Consider the following 21536-nt stretch of genomic DNA (forward strand, 5'->3'; position numbering starts at 1 on the left):
TGCTGGACTGGACAGCAAGAATCTGCTGGGCTGGGCTGGGCTGTGGGCAGGGGGCTGCAGGGGCCTGGGAGAAGCTGGTTGTGCTCCAAAGCTCCTGCTGCAGTTTCCTGGCTGCCAGTGCTGCACTGGGGCCCGGGGTGCCTCTGGCTCAGCCCATTCCTCACAGGCTGGTGCTCCTGAGAGCTGGTCTGGAGTGTCCAGGTGTGAGCCGTGCAGGCAGCCTGTGCCCAGCACTGCTCTCAGTGCCTCCTTGGCAGCTTGACTGGTGCTGGAGATGGCAACTGAAGAGGTTGGAGTTATTCCCAGCCTTTTTCTTGGAGAGGGGCAGGAAAGATCAGGACCCAAGTGTCTCCTGGAAGGGCAGTCACAGCTTGCTCTGGGCTGTGGTGCACCTCTCCTCGCTGGCAGGGTTTGGATGGGGCACTGACAGGGCTGGAGGGTGGCACTGCCCAGGGCTGTGTGGCTGCTGCAGCCTCTGTCTCACCTGTCTGTCCTGTGTGTCTGTCTGTCCTGTGTGTCTGTCTGTGTCCTGCAGGGAGCCCCGGGATCTGTGCAGTGGCTCTCTACGATTACCAAGGAGGTGGGTCTGTCCCCAGGGCTTGGGAGAAGGCATGGCTGTGCTGCAGGCAAAAGATTCTGGTTTAAATTGGTGGTTTAAATTTCTTCCTCCTGGGAAGCAGAATAAGACCTGAGCTTAGGAATTGTCATGGTACAGGAATGGTATTCTTCAGTTTAGCACTCCCAGACATGCATCACTTCTTCAACTGGAGGCACAAAAAGGCAAAGATCAGAGGTTGAGATAAGAACAATTTGCTGGAAACAACAATAAGAAAGTGAACAGTAACAGTGAGAGTGTCAATACAAAAGGTACAAGAAAATAAATTATTCACACGGAAAACCAGCCAGCAATAGACAGTACTGGATGGCTCCCTCCACCACATTTTCTCAACCAGAAGAAACCTGTCTTCCTTGGAATTGAGAGTTTCTTTCCCCCACCCCTGGCAATGACATGACGTGGTACAGAATAACCTCTGTGTCTTGGCCATGGCCCCTCCCAGCTACTATAAAAAAATTAACCTTGTCCTGGCCCAAAGCAGGATAGGAACAGAGAAACTTCATCTTTCATCTGTGAGGTTTTGCTGTTTCTCTGCTTTCTCCGTGTTGTTGGATGGGGTTGGCTGAGATAAACTCTTGGGGTTATCAGAGCACTGGTTCTGGTCTCCTGCCTGGGGGAAGGTGGGAGGAAGAATGTGAACCTGCTGTCTCTGGGGCTCTCTTTGCACTGTGACGGTGTTTTCTTGACACTTTTTGCAGATGGAGATGATGAGATTTCTTTTGATCCCGAGGACACCGTCACGCACATTGAGATGGTGATGCGGGCTGGTGGCGGGGGCAGTGCCGCGGCAGGGTCGGCCTCTTCCCGGCCAATTATGTGAAGCTTCTGCAGTGAAACGAGCCCCCTGCAAGCTGCTTCCTTCCCAGCTTCTGCCTCTGTCATGGTCTGACACTGACCAGATGCCAGGCACCCACAAAAGCCACTCACTCACCCTCCCCTGCCGCAGCTGGGCAGAGGAGAGAAAAATTTAATGGGGCCTCTGTGAGCTGAGATGAGGACTGGAAGAAAACACTCCAAGGGCAAAACAGCCTCAACTTAGAGGTACAAAGTTAATTTATTACTAACAGAGTCAGAGGAGGATAATGAGAAATAAATCCTTAAAACGCTTTTTTCCCCCCAGAGCCCTCCCTCCTTTCCACCAACAGCACAGGGAGACAGTGCATAGGGGTTTTGGTCAGTTCGCCACTGAGAATGGGGGGTCCCTCCCACGGGAGACAGTTCTCTGTGGACTTCTCTGGGTCCACTCTCACGGGCAAGAGTCCTCCCAAAACTGCTGCAAAATGAGTCCCTCCCATGGACACACAGTTCTCCCAAAGCTGCTCAGTGTGGGTCACTGGTCCACGGGGTGCAATTCTCCAAGGACAGGCTGCTGCCCCTGGAATCAGAGCCCCCTCTGTCCACTGGGTCTGCCACTGGATCACAGCCCCTCCAGGCATCCACCCACTCCAGCAGGAGCACCCCACCACGGGCTGGGGGTGGATTTTTGCATCCCTGTGGATCCCACGGGCTGTGTGTGTTGAATCTCTGCATCCCTGTGGATCCCATGGGCTGTGGGGTGGATTTTTTAATCCATGTGAATCCTCATGGGCTGTGGGTGAATCACATACTTAAGAAGAAAATCACAACAGAGAAGAGGAGGAGGTGATAGCCGGTGAGACACCAGGGTCAGTGGGAAGGAGGGGCAGGAGGTGCTGCAGGCACAGAGCTGAGATTCCTCTGCAGGCCATGGTGTGAAGTCTTTTCTCACAGTCCTCATCTCAACTCACAAACCCTTCGTTTAATTTGCTCCCCTCCTCTGCCCAGCTGTGGCAGGGGAGGGTGGTCACTGATTTTTGTGGTGCCTGTCCTTTGGCCAGTGTCAAATCCCAGCAGCCTCTCTCTGCCTCAGCCTCTCCCGTGTCATCAGCTCCCTTTGGCTCAGCTTGGTACACCCACATCCAGAGTAATATCAAGGAGCAAACTGGCAGTGCCAGAGGGGATGTTTTGTCTTATGCCAAGAGGATTTTGATTGCCACCCACGTCCAGGTGGGAAAAGTGGGATGGTTGAAGAGCATATGAGTGCAATTTAAGTGTCTCGCCTGTCGGCCAGCAATCCTGCAGGAGTGTGTCCTGTTCCCTGTGGAGCAAACCCCAGTGCAGAAAGGCTAAATCTGGTCCAGGCAAGGCAGAAGGGACATGAGCTGTGGGACCTCATCCTGGTCAGGGAAAAGTGCAATGGGAAAGCCACAGTTGTGTTATTCCAAGGAAGGGTTTCCATTTTTAGGATAAGCCATGTTTGCAACACAGGCCAGAGGAACATGAACATGGTCTGTGTGCCCCTTTTGGGCACAGGTGTGTCTGTCCCCGGGGCTGTGCCCTCCCTCACAGCTTCTGCTCTGGCCTGGCTCAGGCTGTGACCCATGATTCTGGGACAGCTCATGTCCCCTGTGCCTGCTGGAGGCTCCTGTAAAGCCCCTGACTCTTCACCACAAACGTGGGGGAAAGGCTGGGCAGCTGGGAAGCAGGACAGAGGAAATTTTTATTGCTAGTGTTTAAAACTGTTCTCAGAAATACAAGGCCAAGCCCTCTCTGGAGTCAGGGTGGATGCTCAGCTGTGGGAATTGTTCCTCTCTGGGATGCAGGCACCATTACAGGAATAAACCAGGGACAGCTGAGTAGAACAGCACCTGAGGGGCTGTGGGATCACACCCCAGTCACTGCCACTGCCAGCAGTGTGTGCAGAGGGTCCCACTGTGACACCAAACCTTCAGAGTTCAGTGGTTTGCAGGTGAGTTCTGGACCACCCAGCAGCTGACCCAGCCTGTACTGCTGGGCAGCAGTGTGGCATTCCTGCTCGGTGGTTGATCGTGGAAAACCCAAAGGCTGTGTCTGTGTGTCACAGGAAAGGTGCATTGGGATCCAGGTTAAAATTCTCAATTTTAATGCAACTCTTCCAGAGGTTTCTTGTTTGGGTTTCTGGTGGTTGGCTTTGGGATTTTTGTTTGGAGTGCTTTGAGTTTTTTGCTTCTCTGAGGCAACTTCCCCAGTCTTTTTCCTTGTGAGGTTTGTGCTCTTTCCTGCTGTCCCTTTGCAGGGGCTCTTCAGAAAGGGGTTCATTGGTCAGACTCTGGTGTCTCCAGTGACACTGGACTGAGAGTTTCAAGGACTTTTCAGAATCTGGAGGAGCACATGGCAAGGAGGGTTGAGGGCTCACAGCCTGTCTGGGTGGGAGTAACAGCCCAACCCAAGGTGTGGGTTACAGAAACTTTTCTTTCCCTGAAGAGTAAAATCAGCACGTGTTGTGCACCAAGAAATGCCAGACTGCTCCCAACAAGGCTGCTGTACCTCCTAGTCCCAGTTCTGACTGTCCAGTGGGTTTCTGTGGGAGCAGATTGGATATTGTTGGGTATCTCTCGGTACCTGCAAGAGCTGCAGGTGAGCATGTCTGGGAGCAGCCGACCTGCAGCCGTGGGTTGTGTGAGTGCAGGTGTGACCTGCCTGTGTGCCCCTGCTCCTGGCTCTGCCACAGTGCTGGACACTGCTGTGTCCCTCAGCTCCGGCCACTGCCCCCACACCACTGAGTCATCTGAGCTTGGACCAGCTGCAGACCCCCGGCAGGAGGAGGGAGCCCCCCATCCTCACAGTCCTGAGCCAGCATCACCCAGAGCCACACCACACACAGCAGCTGCTCGGGGAAATTTCCTGGCCGTAAAGCAAAGCTTTCTGGTGAGGAGCTCAGTGCCACCAGCTGTGAGCTCAGTGCTGAGCTCTCCGTGTGTGTCTGCAGCCACGGGTGGCTGTGCAAGCTGCTGAGCCTCCCTGGCAGCCGGGGGAGCCGGCCGCAGAATCAGATTTGGAGCCCAGGCACGAGGGGGCGGTGGTGGTGGGACAGCCCCTCGTGCCCAGGCCAGGCAGAGCTCGTGGCCATGCCCAGGCCAGCACGGGGCCGGCACTGCTTCAATTTGCCCTTCGCAGAGTTCCCTGCAGTACCACAGCTGCAGCAGGTCCCGTGCCGAGCTCAGCACGTGGCATCTGGAAAATAAAGACAGAATCCCGGACCTGCAGCTTGGTCCTGACTTTATTTCGCCATTCTGCTACCAGCGATGCGCTGAGGGTGAGATGAGCGATGGCAGTGTGCCGTGTGCTCGGGTGGGAGCCCCGGGCCCGCGGTGCTGTCAGCGGTGCGCTGCCGGCGGGCTCAGGCGGCTCCGGCAGCTCCGGCAGCCCCGGCAGCGGCTCCGGCAGCGGCTCCGGCCCCGGCTCCGGCAGCCCCCAGGCGTGGCCGGGCCAGCCCCGCGGACCTCGACCCGCAGCACCCTGCGCTGTCCCCGCGCACCCGGCGGCTGCACAGGCTGTAGATGCAGGGTGAGCATGGGGTGGCTGTGCAGGCTGCAGATGCAGGGTGAGCATGGGGTGGCTGCACAGGCTGTAGATGAGGGGTGAGCATGGGGTGGCTGTGCAGGCTGCAGATGCAGGGTGAGCATGGGGTGGCTGCGCAGGCTGTAGATGCAGGGTGAGCATGGGGTGGCTGCACAGGCTGTAGATGCAGGGTGAGCATGGGGTGGCTGCACAGGCTGTAGATGCAGGGTGAGCATGGGTTGGCTGCACAGGCTGTAGATGCAGGGTGAGCATGGGGTGGCTGTGCAGGCTGCAGATGCAGGGTGAGCATGGGTGGGCTGCGCAGGCTGTAGATGCAGGGTGAGCATGGGGTGGCTGTGCAGGCTGTAGATGCAGGGTGAGCATGGGGTGGCTGTGCAGGCTGCAGATGCAGGGTGAGCATGGGGTGGCTGCACAGGCTGTAGATGAGGGGTGAGCATGGGGTGGCTGCGCAGGCTGTAGATGCAGGGTGAGCATGGGGTGGCTCTGCAGGCTGTAGATGCAGGGTGAGCATGGGGTGGCTGCACAGGCTGTAGAGATGCAGGGTGAGCATGGGGCCAGCTGTGCAGAACAGCGTGGACAGCAGCGTGCCGGCTGCTGGCGAGCAGCCCAAGCTGGGCCGGTTGTAGTTCGGGTTGGCCACCACGAAGAACAGGGTGACCACGAGCTCCAGGCTGCTCCAGGCCCATCCAGCTCAGCCCAGGAAACTGCCAGGAATGGGACAAGCACCATTGGTAAAGCAAAAAATCACTTACTGGGTATTACAAGGAAAGGAAAAGAAAATGGAAAAGGAAAAAAACAACAAAACAAACCCACTTTGATAAGAGCCCTCAAAGCAGGGCTGCCTGTGACATTCCATAAGACTTCCTTGGAGACCAAAAATCAGTTTTGACACTGTCTCCTGCATCAAAGATCAAGTGTTTCAACCTCAGATCTCTGATAAAGTTTGCTGGACAGCTCCAGATTTGCACAATAAATTCCCTGTCTGGGGCAACGGGCAGCCCAGCTGGAGCACCTGTGCTCAGGTACAGCCTCAGGGCCAGGGCAAAGTCAGGTGACACCCAGCAGGTGCCTGAACCACGGTGGCTGTGAGGTGGTGGCACTCGGTGACCGTCCTGTGGGTAGAGCTCTCTGACCTGGCAACGTCCAGAACATTCATGTTTCCCAAATGTAACCATTGCAAGTGGGCAGGAAAAACACCAAAACTTCAAAAATGGCAAGTCTGAGCCAGGAATTATCAGCTAAGGACATTCCCAAGGGATGTCCAGAAAGGAAGAGGCAATATAAAAGAAGATGAAAAACAGTAAAGTTTAATAGTTACAAGAAAACACACATAGCTGAGCAAAACCTCCAGGAAGCAATAAACACAGATAAATATCAATGAAATATCACCAGCACTGGGGACAGCACCTCTCAGAGCTGTGTGAAGGCACACAGGATCCTGAGCAGATCCACCTGGACACTGCTGAGGACAAGGACAGCAGTGGATGTCCTGCAGACCCCTGGATCTGTACCTGGAACAGAACAGCGACCATTGGATGCCAGGCAGGAGGAGGGTGAGTGCTGAGTTTAACCACGGCAGCTCTGGGCAGGGCTCTCCAGCACAGAGCACTGCTGCTCACCACCCTCAGCTCAGCACCTCACGGAGCTCTGGAGGCACCTGGGGAGCCCCTGCCTGGGCTTTGGGATGTGCCAGGGCACTGGTGCATCTCAGCTCAGCCTTCCTGCCCAAGCACAGCACAGCACACCTTCCCCAGCGTGAGCATTTGGGGCTGCCCAAAGGAAATTCCCCCAGTACTACAAGGCACTGTAACTAAAATGGCAGCACTGTCAGGAGCTCAGAGGGAGAGAGCAGAAATGAACTGAAACCCACCCAGGAAACACATCTCATATGGCATCACACAGAGAAACGCAATCAGCCTGCCAGGACCTGGCTCTGTACCTCCCAGCTAAGCCCTCCTGCAGCACCCTGTCAGCATCCCATCACATATCTGGGTAATTCAATGGCCTTGTCCATCCCATTTGCCAAGAACTGCCCCGTGTGCCCAGTCAGGCCATGGACACTGAGAGCTCCAAGTGCTCTCACATCAAGAGCTATTGGCAAAGCTCCTCATTTCCCAGCCCAGTTGCAGGTGAGCAAGGACAGGACAGTTCATCTTACCCTGCCTTTCTTCATGCTCTTTTTCCCTCTTTTCCTCCCTAAGGCACTGTGGGAACAGCCAGCAGGGAGAACCTGACGCTGCCCGTCAGAAAAACCCAGGCCAATCCCATCGGGACCAAGCAACCCATGCTCCACTGGCCCTTGACCAACTCACCTGTCCTGCTCACACCCAAACAAACTCAGGGGGCAGTGAGCTGCAGGGCTGGACCGTCAGCATGAGAACTGCTGGGGCCTGTTTGTACAGCAGCCCAGCACCTGCCTGTTACACCAGCAGCCTGACTCCAGGCAGCACAGTGTGCACAGGGCTCTCCCGTCCCTCCCCAAACATGGCTCAGCTGTGTCTGGGCCCAGCAGTGCCAGCAGATGGGCCCTACCCTGAGTGGTCAGTCGGCGTGCCGTGCCCCCGGCACGCGGTGCACGCGCTCCTCGGCGCTGTACAGCAGCTCCCCGCGCCGCCAGCGCGGCTCATCCTGCTCCAGCCAGCGCCGCTCGTCGAACTCGGGGAAGAAAAAGGCGATTTCCCTGCTGGCCGAGGCAGGCGAGTCTGTCAGAGAGAGGGAGAGGCAGTGAGACAGGGATGCCAGTCTGCCACCACAACGCCACCAAAGGCACCTGGCCAGGTGTGCACGGCGCCTGCAGCAGGGAACAAACTGCTCACCCGGAGACCTGGACTAAGGCAAAGGCACACAAAGCACCATTGCTCCTGCCTCCCCAAGAACCACCCAAGAATGCCAGGCCTACCTGAGCCGTGGGTCGTGTTCCTGGTGTCCGTGAGGCCGTAGGCGCCTCGGATGGAGTCTGGGTGGCTGTGTCGGGCTCGGAACACTTTAGTGGGTCCCATCAGGGATCTCCAGAGAGGGACAGCGTCCTCGTGGGCCAGGATGTAAGCCCACATGGGGCCACTGCGGCAGGGGCCCAGGAACAGCAGGAGAAACGATCATGAAGAGCTCGTTACAAACAGGTTATTTACTCGTCCTTACAAAGCCGCACGGCACAGCTGCCACGGGCTGCCGCCGGGCCCCCCGCCTGCCCTGTCAGGCCATGGGGAGGGCCACGGCCCTCCCGAGCGCACGGGGACCCGCTGCAGCCCCCTGGGGGTGCCACGCACCGGTACCGGCGCTGCCGCCCCGCACGCCCCTGCGAGCCACACGCACCTGGCCATGAACTCCACCAGCCGCTGGTAGAAGAATCGCCCTGCGGGCAGACACGGACCGAGTCGGCACGGGCCCGGGGCAGCACCCGCTCCGGAGCCGCCCGGCCCCGCTCATACCTGCGTGCTCCCGGTAGAAGCGGCGGCTCTGCTCCGGGCCGCAGCGCAGCTCCTTGGCGCGGACAATGAGGAACCGGTGACGGAGGATGGCGGCGTGCACGGCCTGCGGGAAGAGCCGGCGCTAGGGGGCGGGCCGTGGCGGGGCCTGCTGTGTCGTGCCGTGCCGTGCCGTGCCGTGCCGTGCCCGGTCCGGCTCGGCCTCACCTCGCGCACCAGCGGATGGGCCACGGCGTCCGGCTTGAGCAGCGCCAGGGTCAGCTGGAGGCGCCGCGGGGCCGCCATGGCCGCGGGGGCGGGGCGGGGCGGGGGCGGGGCGGGGCCGCCATGGCCGCGGGGGCGGGGCGGGGCGGGGGCGGGGCGGGGCCGCCATGGCCGCGGGGGGCGGGGCGGGGCGGGGGCGGGGCGGGGCCGCCATGGCCGCGGGGGCGGGGCGGGGCCGGGGCGGGGCCGCCATGGCCGCGGGGAGAGCAGCGGGGCGGGGCGGGGCGGGGCGGGGCCGCCATGGCCGCGGGGGCGGGGCGGGGCGGGGCGGGGCCGCCATGGCCGCGGGGGCGGGGCGGGGCCGCCATGGCCACGGGGGCGGGGCGGGGCGGGGCGGGGCCGGGATCGGGATGGGAGGAGGCGGGGCCGGGATGATGCGGGGAGGGGTCCGGGCGCGTTCGCGCGGCAGCCGGCACGCGCAGGCGCTGCCATGGCGACGGCGGCGGAGGAGCGCGGCCGGGACGCGGCGCGGGAGCAAGGCCCGGACGGGGCCCGGGATGAGGCCGCGGCCGGCGCGGAGGAGACGGTGAAGATCATCTGCCTGGGCGACAGCGCCGTGGGCAAGTCCAAGTGCGTGGGGCTCGGGGGTCCCGCGGTTCGGGCGGCCCCGCGGTTCGGGCGGCCCCGGGGCTCACGGCGGCCCGTGCTCTCCCCGCAGGCTGCTGGAGCGGTTCCTGCTCGATGGCTTGTATCCTTGGGGGCGGGGGGCGGGAGGCGGCGCGGGGCCGGCGCGGGCCGCGCTCCTCCGTGCGCTCCTTAACGCGCCGCAGCCGCCCGCAGCAGGTGTCCACCTTCGCCCTGACGCTGTACCAGCACCGCGCCCGCGTGGGCCAGCAGGATGTCCGCGTGGGTGAGTGCGGCCGGCCACTCGCGCTGCCGTGGCAGAGGGAGCAGCCAGCAAGTGCAGATCCCCTCGGTCTGGGTCTCGGTTGGGTGTTTCGATAGACGACAAAGCTCGTGCCCTTCTGTGCCGGGGCTGCGGCACTGGTGGGTGCGGCAGAGTGACTGCCGGCATCCTCCTGGGCTTGGCAGAGTGAAGGGCGCTGTCCCCACGATGTCCTGGGCTCTGAGCTGGAGAGACAGGGATTGGATGGATGGGTGGGCAGTCGGAGGATAAAGAATGGTCTGGATGACTGCGTGGAGTCACTGGGCATGGCTCGTTGTTCTTATGGAGACCTGGACAAGTGGAGTCCCTCGGGGTTAGGGCTGGGGCTGACACTTCAACATCTTAGTTGTGACACGGACAGTAGCTGTAATGTGGTCTGATGGGGACTTGTCTGTATTTGGGCAGCTTAAGAAAGTCACTGTCCAGCAGTGAAACACAGTCCAGTCAGACACAGTATCAGTGCAAAGGAATCCCTAAGGAAACTGGCTCATCTGGCTTTTGGTACAGCTGACAACAGGTGTGACTACCCTGAGGTGCTTAACTGAAGCTGTGACAATTTATACCAGACTCAGATCTGAGCCTGCAAACCCAGTGAGAGGTGGGGGATCTCCACCTGAGCTGCACCAGCAGCAAAAGGCACAGTGGTGTCCAGGTTTGCCCTATGGTCTCTGGTGTACACAAAACTTCATGGACTGGGACCTGTATGCCTCTGGCTGCCTTACCTTCAGCACTTCGGAGTGAGTCCTGCCCCTGGGAGAGCGGAGTCAGATGTCTGTCAGAGGAGCTGGAGCATTTCCCATGGCAGGGCCCTGGCTGACCATCACTGGGTCAGAAATCAGCAGTGTCCAGCAGTCTCTGGAGCTGTAGGCAGTTTCCCGTTGTCATCCCTGGTGACAGAGGGCCAGACATTGCTACTGCTGTTTGCACTTTTGCCTGTCTTTGTCCTGCTGTCCCATACAACTGGTGTTACTGGTGGCCTCTCCTTTGCTGATGGCCAGTGCCAGCACAGCCCACAGCTGAGCCCAGTAGGGAAAGGTCCTGGTTTGGCACAATTTCTTAACCCCGGCGTGTTTCAGATTGGTGAGGTGAAATTCATTTTGTGTCCCTGAGCAGGTGGGCTGGCTTTGTCTCCTGGGTGTAAGTTGTGAGAAGACAGAGCTGGGTGAGGTGTGTCATTCTGGGCTGTTTCTGCGTTCCAGACTTCTGGGACACGGCAGGCCAGGAGCGGTTCCGGAGCATGCATGCCTCCTACTACCACCAGGCCCACGCCTGCATCATGGTGAGGGGGCCTCAGCTGGCACCTGGGGGGTTTGGGCTCAGAATGCTCTCACTGACACTTGGCCTTTGTGTTACTTTTATGGTAACACTGCCATGTGTTCCTTGTTTCTTCCAGTGGTTTTAAAAACCTTCCTAGATTGTTTTTTTCTTCTCTCACCAGACAAATCCCCTGTAGATGGACCTGGTTAGCTCTAGTCTGTCTCTCCTGGTGAGACTTTCCTCTATCCCCTGGCCCTGCTGTCTTCTCAGTGTCCTCATGTTTGCTCCTGTTTCCAGTTTGTTGGCTCCTCACCCATTCAGATCTCCTGGTTTGTCCTGTCGCTCTCACTTTCCACTGCTCCTCACCACTTGGGAGCACAGTGCTTCTCATGGTGGTTTAGTTGTCAGAAAGGAGGAGGCCACGTCTGATCCTGTTTGGCACAAACTGTTCCCAGTGCCAGCTCCCCATGTGCGTGGCAGGGACTTGCACAGGACACGGTGACAGTGTAAAGGACTTCAAGGGGCTGTTTCCTGCTGGCTGGGCTTGGGGATTCTTTGTCTTCCTTTGTCTTCCTTTTGTCTTCCACTCTTTCTAATAACACCCGGTTCCCTTTTACTTGTCTTTGTCTTGTGTTGTTGGAGCTGGTTTGGCCCTGCAGCTTGGTCAGAGCTGTGCTGGGCTGGCCCTGGGATGTGTGGTTCTCTCTTGGAAGGTGTTTGATGTGCAGAGGAAGGTCACCTACAAGAACCTGAACAGCTGGTACAAGGAGCTGAGGGAATTCCGCCCAGAGATTCCATGCATTGTAGTGGCCAACAAGATTGATGGTGAGTGACTTTCTGCTCCCAGCTTGCCAGGGTTGTGGTGGGATTCTGTCCTGTCCTGAGAACGAGCATCCCTTGTCTGTTGGGTCATGGGGATTTCCTCAGTCCCTGGGGCTGGGTCCTGTGCTGACCTCAGCTGCTGTCTTACAGGTGCTTGTTCTGTGTCACCAACAATTAAAAGTGCAAATTTGATCCATTTCAGTTTTACTCAAGTGTTGTTCTTCCAATCCTGTCCTTACCAGACTGCCTGTTCTATCCATCAAGAACCCAAAAGTTACTGAAGTAGCACCTGGTCAAAACGGCAGCAAAAGGAGGCAAAAGCTGTTCAGTGGCTTCCCTGGATCAGTCAGGGATGGCCTTGGTGCTGCTCCTTCAGCCTGCACAGACTCTGTGCTGGTGTCTCACTGTAGCTGCTGACAAAGCTGTTCACGGGGCTCTGCGGGAGGCTGGAGCACTCCCTCCCATGGGAATGCCAGCCAGCCCTCAGTGATTGCTGTCCCTGGGCTGTGGCTGGTCTGGGTCAGCAGGGGCTGGCATGTCACACAGAGGTCAGCCACCTGCTGGACCTCCTGCCTTGTCTGACTGACCGTGTCTTCTCTGTCTGCCTCAGCGGATATGAAGGTCACCCAGAAAAGCTTCAATTTTGCTCGGAAGTTCAGTTTGCCCTTTTACTTCGTGTCTGCTGCTGATGGCACCAACGTGGTGAAGGTGAGGTGGGCGTTTGAGTGGTGGCCTTGGTGTCCATGACGCCCTTGGCAGCCCAGTGACAGGGCTGCTGCTGGCACTGGCAGTAGGAATGGTCCGTGTGAGACGCTGGTGGCTGTGGAGAGCTGCAGAGGGTTTTTCCCCTTGGGATGTGGGAGCGGTCTCCACCTGCTACAGAAGCCCAGTGCCCATGTGCCCCGTGCTGTGAGTGACAGGCCTTGTCCTTCCCACCAGCTCTTCAACGATGCCATCAGACTGGCCGTGGCTTACAAGCAGCACTCGGGAGATTTCATGGACGAGGTCCTGCGGGAGCTGCAGGTAGGGAAGGCTCTGTCCCTGCTCTGTGCCAGTCCTGTCAGATGAGCAGTTCTGCCCTTTTTCCCCTGTGGCAAACAGGGGAAAGCTTTGCCCCTGCTGGTGATCCTGGGGGCTTGTGTGCTGCCCACATCTGGGCTGGGAGGGGGGAGGTGGGATCCATCGCAAGAGCTCTCACTGCCCTAGGCAGGGTCTAAAAGAGCCACAGCAGATACAGTTGTTGCAGTCTCTGCCATTTCTCAGCAGTTCTTGTCCTGCTCCTTTCCAGAGCTTTGACCTGCAGAACACAAGCGAGGATTTGTCGGATAAAGGGAAGAGCTGCACTGAAGAGGAGCCCTCATCTGCCTAGGCCTGGACTCATAGCCTGGTTTTCCCTTGGCTCTGGACTTGTGGGGCCTGCACAGAGGAGGGTGATGTTTCTCGTGCCCTAGAGCTGTGGCAGTGGGCAGCTGGGCCTCTTCCCTTCTTGTGGGAACCTACCTGGGCAGGATCTTCACTGGCTCAGCCCTCAGCGCTGCACATTTCGTTCAGGGCAGGGATGGGAGGAGGCACGTGATTCACATGGATTGTCACTCATCCTACTGCTCCTTCAGGACAGAGCTGCCTAGGAGAAGTGATCTCTCTTGGACCTGCAGGAAGGATCCTGCCCAGATGCTGTAGTGTACCTGCTGCAGAAAGCAAACACTAAAGGCTATTTTTTACAAAGCTATGAGATGGCATCCTCTCCACACTGCTGCTGAAAGGAGGCAGGTCCCAGCTGGTTTAAGGCCACCGGTGAGCCCAGCCTGCTGGCTGAGCTGGGGCTGCCTCAGTCCACCCATGGCCTCTGCTGCAACATCCCCAGGCTCCTGTCCCAGAACAGCCACATCCCATGGGCTGCCGAGAACGAGTTTCTCCTTCCAGGTCCGTATAGATGGCACAGGTGGGCTCACACCTATGGGCTGTCTCTGTCCCAGCTTTTGGGATGTGGCCATGGCTCTTGGTGTGTGCACAAGATGCTGCATTCCAGAGAGCTTGATACACACACAGAGCCACGGAATCATGGAATGGATTGGTTTGAAAGGGATCTTAAAGGTCATCTCATTCCACACCCTGCCATAGGCAGGGACACCTTCCACTATCTCAGGGTGCTCCAGCCCCATCCAACTGGCCTTGGACACTTCCAGGGATCCAGAGGCAGCCACAGCTGCTCTGGCACCCTGTGCCAGGCCTGGCCTCAACACCCCTGAGTAAAAACTCCTTCCCAACAGCTCATCCAATCTCCCCTCTGTATTTAAATCATTTCTCCTTGTCCTGTCAGGACCTGCCCATGCAAAAAGCCGCTCTCCCCCCATCATTCTAACTTGCTTCAGGCACTGGAAGGGCACCGAGGTTTCCCTGGAGCCCTCTCCAGCTGAATGAATGTGAACAGCACAGCAGGTGGACAGACAGAGCAGGGACTCTGCGAGCCTGAGCAGGGCTGAGAGCATGGTTCATGGTGAACACACAAACTTTACTTCAACACCTCAGTCACAGCAGCATCGGGGTGGCTGCAGCAGAGCAGCATGGGCAGGACAGAGGAGCCTCTGGCCCCAGGGCTACCTTGGGCCCAGCAGGAAATGCAATGGTCCACTGTAGCCCTGGATCCTGCTCATTCCCCTGCTGCTCAAGGTTTCTTGTCCTCAGAAACTGCAGGAGCTCCTGCAGCACATTCCAGAATTGCACCACCATCTGGTGTGGGAACGCCTTGGGCAGTGACGTGCCCGAGGATGTCACCACTGGTCTCTGGCTGTACTCAGGGCTCAAGTTGATGTCTTCCCCTGGCTCCTCTGGTTTCTTGCGCTGCTCAGGGGCCATGGTGATGACGGGCTCTGGTGCTGGACCAGCTCTTTCTGCTGGGCTCAGGCCCGTCTGGATCAGGACCCAGTTGTAGAAATGTTGAGTAGAGGTGTAGATCCCGGGGTGCCTGGCACTCTCACAGCCTCTTCCCCAGCTGTACATGCCCACGAGCCAGAAGTAGTCAGCTCCGTTGTCCTTGCAGACAAGGGGACTCCCACTGTCCCCCTGTGCCAGGAGAGAGGGTTCAGGGGCTGTGGGGGGCTGCTGCCAGTCCCAGGGCTGGCTCCTCTCTCCCAGCCCCAGACAGGAGGGACACAGGACAGGGACCTGCTGAGGGACTCTCCCCACACTCCTACCTGGCAGGTGTCCATGCCTCCGTGCGGGTACCCAGCACACAGGTTGTCAGTATGAACGGCCCCCGCGTACCAGCGGCTGCTGTTGCAGAGCTCCGTGTCCATAAGATGGACCTTGGCCTCCTGCAGCACCATGCCTGCTCCCTGAGCTGTGGGCACAGAGGGGAATGAGCCCCCAGCAGCTCCGTACCCATCTCCTCTCCTTCCCCAGTCCTGCTTTGCCTCCAGAGTGATGATGTCCAGCAGTGTCCCTGCTGCTGGCCTGAGGGAAAGGGCCAGACCCATCTCTCCAGAGGCTTCGTAGAGTCATGGAATTCTTGGGTGGGAAGGGACCTTAAAAGTTCATCCAGTTCCACCACCACGCTATCCCCTGCCCAGGCATGGACTCCTTCCTGCAGCCGGGGCTGCTCTGAGCTGGGCCTTGCTGTCATCCAGAGCTGGACTCTGCCTGTGCCCAGCCCGTGTCCCCATAGTGCCCAGCCCGTGTCCCCAGGGTGCCCAGCCCGTGTCCCCAGAGTGCCCAGCCTGTGTCCCCAGGGTTCCCAGCCCGTGTCCCCAGGGTGCCAGCCCGTGTCCCCAGGGTGCCCAGCCCGTGTCCCCAGGGTTCCCAGCCTGTGTCCCCATAGTGCCCAGCCTGTGTCCCCAGGGTGCCCAGCCCATGTCCCCAGAGTGCCCAGCCCATGTCCCCAGGGTTCCCAGCCCGTGTCCCCAGGGTTCCCAGCCCATGTCCCCATAGTGCCCAGCCCATGTCCCCAGGGTTCCCAGCCCATGTCCCCATAGTGCCCAGCCCATGTCCCCATAGTGCCCAGCCCATGTCCCCAGCGTTCCCAGCCCGTGTCCCCATAGTGCCCAGCCCGTGTCCCAGGGTTCCCAGCCTGTGTCCCAGGGTTCCCAGCCCGTGTCCCATAGTGCCCAGCCCGTGTCCCAGGGTTCCCAGCCCGTGTCCCCAGGGTGCCCAGTCTGTGTCCCCAAGGTGCCCAGCCCGTGTCCCCAGGGTTCCCAGCCCGTGTCCCCAGGGTGCCCAGCCCGTGTCCCCAGGGTTCCCAAGCTCCCCTCAGGGCACACCCTGGTCAGAGCTCACCTTTGGCCAAGTTCCAGCCGGCGATGTAGCAGGATTTCAGCTCCGAGACCCTGAGCGAGGCGGTCGGGCACACAGCCCAGCTGGATGTAGTCGCTGCACTCCACGGGCTGGTCCAGCTCCAGCAGGGCAATGTCATTTTCGGCTGTTGCAGGCACATAGTGCTGGTGCACCAGGAGCCTCTGGATGTGTCTCACTGCAGCCTCAGGACCCGGCTGAGTCAGATCTGTGGCCCCCATCACCACCTCCCACTTGGAGACGTCCCTGGGGATCAGATGGAGAGAGGGGTGACAGGGAGGAGATGGAGAGAGGGGTGACAGGGAGCAGAGCCACGGGCTGCAGCAGCTCAGCATTTTTCCGGGCAGGGAAGTGGCAGGAGGTGCTGTGACCTGCTCTGGGACATCTCTGTCCCTGCTGGCTCTTACCTGACCCTGGCGAAGCAGTGTGCCACCAGTGAGCACCCACTGGGAGCTGAAGAGGACACCTGTGCACATGTGCCACGTGCCATTCTCATAGGTGGTCTGGATGCTGACGATGCCAGGCCAGGCCCCTGCCTGGGCACCGGGGCCATCCTCAACACTGGACGTGTCCTTAGCAGAAGCCACAGAGTCATATTCGAGAACTGTAGAGCTGTGGTCGGAAGCCAGAGGCCGGAGCCCGCAGGTCCCTCTGGAAGCACAGAGCCATCACTGCCCTGCTTGGGGACAGCAGGGACAAGGAACCCAAGGGGGCATCTGTTCCCCCTGGCTCTGCCAGAGAACCCCTTGAGTGTCCCCCAAGCCCCCTCCCAGAGCCTGGGGCCACTGACCTGCAGGTGTCCCAGGTGGCCCCCCGGGCCAGGCCAGGCCCAGCAGCACGAGCAGCCCCAGCAGAGCCATCGGTGCCAGCGCAGGTGGCAGAGGCAGAACCCAGGTGTCACCTGCAGTACGGCCACCAGCACAGCACCCACAGCCCTGTGGTGCTCACAGTGCCCCGGGCAGGGCTGCTGTCACAGAGGGGCCAGTTCTGTGTGCTGGGCATGGCAGGGAGGGGCAGCACAGAGTCATAGAGACATGGAATGCTCTGGGTGGAAGGGACTTGAATGACCACCCAGTGCCCACCCCTGCCATGGCAGGGACATGTCCCACTGTCCCACTGTCCCAGCCCCAGTGTCCAGCCTGGCCTTGGCCACTGCAAGGGATCCAGGGGCAGCCACAGCTGCTCTGGGCACCCTGTGCCAGGGCCTCAGCATCTCCACCTCCTCTTTAAGATGCTCCATCTGTTCACACCACATGCAGTATTGTTTTCACGGTCCTCCAGTGCTAACAGTAGGCTCAGGACACTCCCTGCAGCCGGAGGCCTGAACAGCTGCGTGTTCCTTGGGGAGCTCTTTCTGGGACTCCAGGCTCCTGCCAGCAATGGTTTTTGTCAGTGTGTAAACTACTGCTGGGTCTAATCAAGTTAGACAAGGGAAGAAATAATCTCCACCTAAGGTGAGCTCCCCTCAAGAGTCAGGAGGGTGGCTGTGCTCTCCTACACACCCTGCTGCTTCACCTGCCACGCCATGTCCTGCTGCTGCTCCACGATTGCTGCCCCAGTCACCACGCTCCAGGTCACCTGCACTGCTGGAGCCATTTCAATCTGCCATGCTGCTCCTGGCAATGCCTCCTCTGTGCTGACTGCTGCCAGAGCTCCCGAGTCCACGTGGAGCTTTGGACTGCTGCTCACATGGCCACACATCTCTCACCTGAGGGGATTGCACCAACCCCTACAAATACCTGAGGGAGGATCCCACCAATGCCCATGATCTCCCCGGGTATGAGGATGGTGCCAGACCCGGCCCAGTGGGGGCAACAGACAAGGGAGTCAGGCCCTGAGCTCCAACACTCTCAGCTCAGCATAAGGCAGAACTTCCCTCCATCATGGAAGCGCTAAGCCCTGGGACAGCTGCCCGGGAGGGGGTGGGCTCTCCCTCCACAGAGACATCCACCCCACGGGGACAAGTGTCACCTGCTTGTCACCAAGTCATCACCAGAGGGCCCTTCCCACTCATACTGTTGTGCGACTGTGTGTGTGATAAATGTGTGCGTGTGGCCTGGGTGTGACACCTGTGTGACAGACACCTCTGTGGCCTGTGTGTGACACTCCTGTGTGACATCTGTGGCCATTGTGTCTGTGTCCACCTATGCCCACCATGCCCACCCACCACTGCCTGTGCTCAACACAGCCACCACCCAGGCCCTCGGTGATGTGGGCTCCCCCAACCCTCCCCAGCCTCAGGGACCCCTCCAGGTGTCACTCCCTGTCTGCAGGGGTACAGCAGGGGCTGCTGAGGGGGTGTGGGAGCACACATGGGGACAGGGCTGGGTTGGGTGGGCCCCCAGGCCCTGGGGTCACTGCGGGGCGCGGGGCTCACCATGCTGTCCCCCTGAGGGTGGGGGTTATGGGGGGTCTCAGGTACTCCTGTGCCCTGAGCCCTCCACGTCGCTGTCCCTCCGTGCCCCATTGCATGTCCCTGTGCCACATTCCTGAGTCCTCCCCATTTCGTCCCCCCCCCATGTTCCCCACCCCCACAGACCCCACAGAGCAGAGCAGACAATGAGTGGTGTCAGCACATGTTGGGGACACTGTTCGGAGACACACAGGGGACACAAGTGACACTTGGGCACTGGGCGAGGACAATAAATAACCTTCTCCCAGGTTCTGCTGAGGCTGAGAAGGAGTGCAGGAATGGTGACAAGGTCACGGTGACAACTCCCAGTGTCCCTTGGAGTGTTCCTTTGCCCCCCCCAGGTGTCCCTCCCTGCCTACAGGCAGGATCTGGCAGGATTCAGCAGGATACGGTGGTGGCACTTCCCATCACGGGACACGGCTGACACACAGTCACAGGTCACCCACAAGGTCCCTGTGGCTGCCCCAGCACGCTCAGAGACACCCTACGTGTCACCCTCAGACCCACGGGGCAACCACAGGCCCCAGCACCCCAAGGACACCCTGGAAACCCCAGGGACCCCCCAACAGCACCCCGGAACGGGCTGGGGGATCCTGGGTGGGTTTCCTTGGAGACTCCCAGGCTATCACAGGTTGTCGAGTGTGAAGAAGTTGGTGCTGGTGGGGGGCTGCCTGGGGGTGCCTGTCACCCATGGCTGGGTGCAAAGAGGCCACAGGAACAGGGCACAGCCTGGGGGTTTGCACACACTGGGGGTAGGGGGGGAGCTTAGAGGGAGGTTTGAGGGGATTTGGGGCAGTGCCGGGAGGGCCTTGGGGTGTCCTGGGGGGGCTCTATCGCAGCTCATCGGGTGCGAAGAGCCCGCGGGCGCGGCGCAGCACCGAGTCCCCGGCCGGGTCGTAGGGGTGGTCCTTGGAGGGGGATCTCGAGCACCGCCGGCAGCGCCCGGGCGTGGGCTGCGACGGCCGGCCGGATCTGCTCCGCCAGGGCCTGCGAGATCAGGATCATGCCCACGTCCTCCCGCGCCAGGAAACCCCTGCGGCAGGGAAACGAGGAGTCAGGCGGCACACGGGGCCGGGGGCGGTACACGGGGCCGGGGGCGGTACACGGGGCCGGGGGCGGTACACGGGCCGGGGGCGGCACACGGGGCCGGGGGCGGCACACGGGGCCGGGGGCGGTACACGGGGGCCGGGGGCGGTACACGGGCCGGGGGCGCCCCAGCGGGGGGGACGCGCTCCTTGGGACCCCCTTGGAGCCCCTGAACCTCCAAACACTCCTGGACCCTGACCCGAGACTCCTGCGAGACCTCTCCTCCGCCTCCACGAACTGTGACACTCCCAGACCCCAAAACCTGCCGGGATCCTCCTCAGAAACCCCACTCGGGACCCACAGGACCGCCACAGGGACCCCTCAGACACTCTCAAACCCTGCTGAGCCCTGGCCCCTCTGAGGCACCCCCGGACCCCTCCTCACACCGCCCGTGCCCCTCACACCATCCAGTGCCCCTCACACCCTCCCCTGCCCCTCACAACCCTCCCCTGCCCCTCACACCATCCCCTGCCCCTCAACACCGCCCCCTCCCCTGCACACCGCCCCCTGCCCTCACACCATCCCCTGCCCCTCACACCGCGCCCCGTGCCCCTCACACCGCCCCCTGCCCCTCACAACCATCCCCTGCCCCTCACACCGCCCCGTGCCCCTCACACCCTCCCCTGCCCCTCACACCGCCCCCTTGCCCCTCACACCGCCCGTGCCCCTCACACCATCCCCTGCCCCTCACACGCCCCCTGCCCTCACAACCGCCCCGTGCCCCTCACACCATCACCCTGCCCCTCACACCGCCCCCTGCCCCTCACACCGCCCCCTGCCCCTCACACCGCCCCCTGCCCCTCACACCGCCCCCCCTGCCCCTCACACCATCCCCTGCCCCTCACACCGCCCCGTGCCCCTCACACCCTCCCCTGCCCCTCACACCGCCCCCCTGCCCCTCACACACCATCCCCTGCCCCTCAAACCGCCCCCTGCCCCTCACACCATCCCCTGCCCTCACAGCCGCCCCGTGCCCCTCACACCGCCCCCTGCCCCTCACATCAACCATCCCCTGCCCCTCACACCGCCCCCTGCCCCTCCACCGCCCCCTGCCCCTCACAAACCGCCCCCTGCCCCTCACCACCATCCCCTGCCCCTCACACCGCCCCGTGCCCCTCACACCCTCCCCTGCCCCTCACACCCTCCCCTGCCCCTCACACACCATCCCCTGCCCCTCACACCCTCCCCTGCCCCTCACACCATCCCCTGCCCCTCACACCATCCTGTGGCCCCCCGGGCCGCTCCGCGCCCCCTCACACACAAACACCGGAACGTCTCCTCGATCTCGGCCAGGCTCGTTTCCTTCTCCACCACCAGGAAGTTGGGCCGCCGGTGCTTGTCCAGCTCACCCGATGCCGCCCAGCAGAAACCCCGTCACCGTGTCCTCGTCGCCCATCACCGCGATCAGCTTCCCGCGGCCAGCCATGCCCGGGGCCCCGCTGCGTACGGAATCCGCACGGGATCGGGACGCGGGGAAAGGCGCAGCCGGGACCCGGCGGATCAGGGTGCGCCGCCGGGAGCGGCTTGTGGGGCCAGAACCGATCGGGAACCGCCGGCCGCTTCCGGCTCCCGCCGCCGCTTCCGGCTCTCGCCGCTCTCCCAAACCGCCCCGCCCACCGCTGCCCCGGCAACGCAACCGGGGCCCCCGCCCACCGCGGAGGGGGGAGCCCGCCCCGCTCCGGCCCCTCCCTCTCTGGTCCCGCCCCCTCTAGCCCCGCCCCTCGAGACCCAACCCCCCCGAGCCCGCGCATGCGCAGAGCGCCGTGTCCTTGAGGGGGACGCGGGGCGCTTCTCCGCACAGCGCCCTCTGCCTGTCTGCGCGGGCCCCTCAGGGCTCCCCGGACCGGGATCCCCCGGGACACCTTGAACGGCACCGGGACCCCCTGAACCCCCCGGGACACCCTGAACGGCACCGGGACCCCCTGAACCCCCCGGGACACCTTGAACGGCACCGGGACCCCCTGAACCCCCCGGGACACCTTGAACGGCACCGGGACCCCCTGAACCTCCCGGGAACCCCGGCGGCCGCTGTTCTGCCACGGAATCCGCCTCGCACCCGCTCAGGACTCCGGCATTCTGCTCCACACCCTCCCGGGCCGCTCCAATGTCCTCTTCCACATC

At 61.1% G+C, this 21536-nt stretch overlaps 5 protein-coding genes across 5 annotated transcripts in view; 2 read left to right on the forward strand and 3 right to left on the reverse strand.

Moving 5' to 3' along the window:
- Nucleotides 1-1590, forward strand: part of LOC306801419 (golgin subfamily B member 1-like) — a 56915-nt gene extending 55325 nt beyond the window's left edge. The window contains 3 exon segments of the mRNA XM_079304487.1: nucleotides 536-580; nucleotides 1315-1368; nucleotides 1371-1590. Coding sequence (XP_079160613.1) covers nucleotides 536-580; nucleotides 1315-1368; nucleotides 1371-1450 — 179 coding nt within the window. The 3' untranslated portion in view covers nucleotides 1451-1590.
- A 4676-nt stretch (nucleotides 1591-6266) lies between these two features.
- Nucleotides 6267-8760, reverse strand: NME6 (NME/NM23 nucleoside diphosphate kinase 6). The gene is made up of 7 exons (XM_079304613.1): nucleotides 8721-8760; nucleotides 8608-8685; nucleotides 8404-8506; nucleotides 8288-8327; nucleotides 7875-8035; nucleotides 7508-7677; nucleotides 6267-6486 (listed from the first exon to the last, which is right to left on the reverse strand). The coding sequence occupies exons 1-6, from the start codon at nucleotides 8727-8729 to the stop codon at nucleotides 7517-7519; spliced, it is 552 nt and encodes a 183-aa protein (XP_079160739.1). The 5' UTR covers nucleotides 8730-8760; the 3' UTR covers nucleotides 6267-6486; nucleotides 7508-7516.
- A 308-nt stretch (nucleotides 8761-9068) lies between these two features.
- LOC306800875 (rab-like protein 2A) lies at nucleotides 9069-13358 on the forward strand. The gene is made up of 8 exons (XM_079303308.1): nucleotides 9069-9234; nucleotides 9323-9352; nucleotides 9435-9514; nucleotides 10750-10829; nucleotides 11521-11632; nucleotides 12240-12337; nucleotides 12569-12652; nucleotides 12918-13358. Exons 1-8 carry the CDS (start codon nucleotides 9095-9097, stop codon nucleotides 12996-12998), a joined length of 705 nt encoding a protein of 234 aa, XP_079159434.1. The 5' UTR covers nucleotides 9069-9094; the 3' UTR covers nucleotides 12999-13358.
- Nucleotides 13359-14158: 800 nt separating this feature from the next.
- On the reverse strand, nucleotides 14159-16989 carry LOC306801420 (acrosin-like; the record flags this gene model as incomplete). The annotated part of the gene is given in 7 exon segments (XM_079304488.1): nucleotides 14159-14692; nucleotides 14824-14969; nucleotides 15902-15962; nucleotides 15964-16162; nucleotides 16324-16349; nucleotides 16351-16567; nucleotides 16707-16989. Coding segments are annotated over 6 exon segments (1008 nt in total). The 5' UTR covers nucleotides 16393-16567; nucleotides 16707-16989.
- Nucleotides 16990-19091: 2102 nt separating this feature from the next.
- On the reverse strand, nucleotides 19092-21032 carry ATP6V1F (ATPase H+ transporting V1 subunit F). Its single transcript, XM_079303306.1, is given in 4 exon segments — nucleotides 19092-19246; nucleotides 19248-19362; nucleotides 20683-20765; nucleotides 20767-21032. Coding segments are annotated over 4 exon segments (360 nt in total). The 5' UTR covers nucleotides 20842-21032; the 3' UTR covers nucleotides 19092-19159.
- Between the last annotated feature and the right edge of the window lie 504 nt (nucleotides 21033-21536).

Source organism: Erithacus rubecula (genome assembly GCF_903797595.1).
Source record: "Erithacus rubecula genome assembly, chromosome: 4".
Taxonomy (NCBI): Eukaryota; Metazoa; Chordata; class Aves; order Passeriformes; family Muscicapidae; genus Erithacus; species Erithacus rubecula.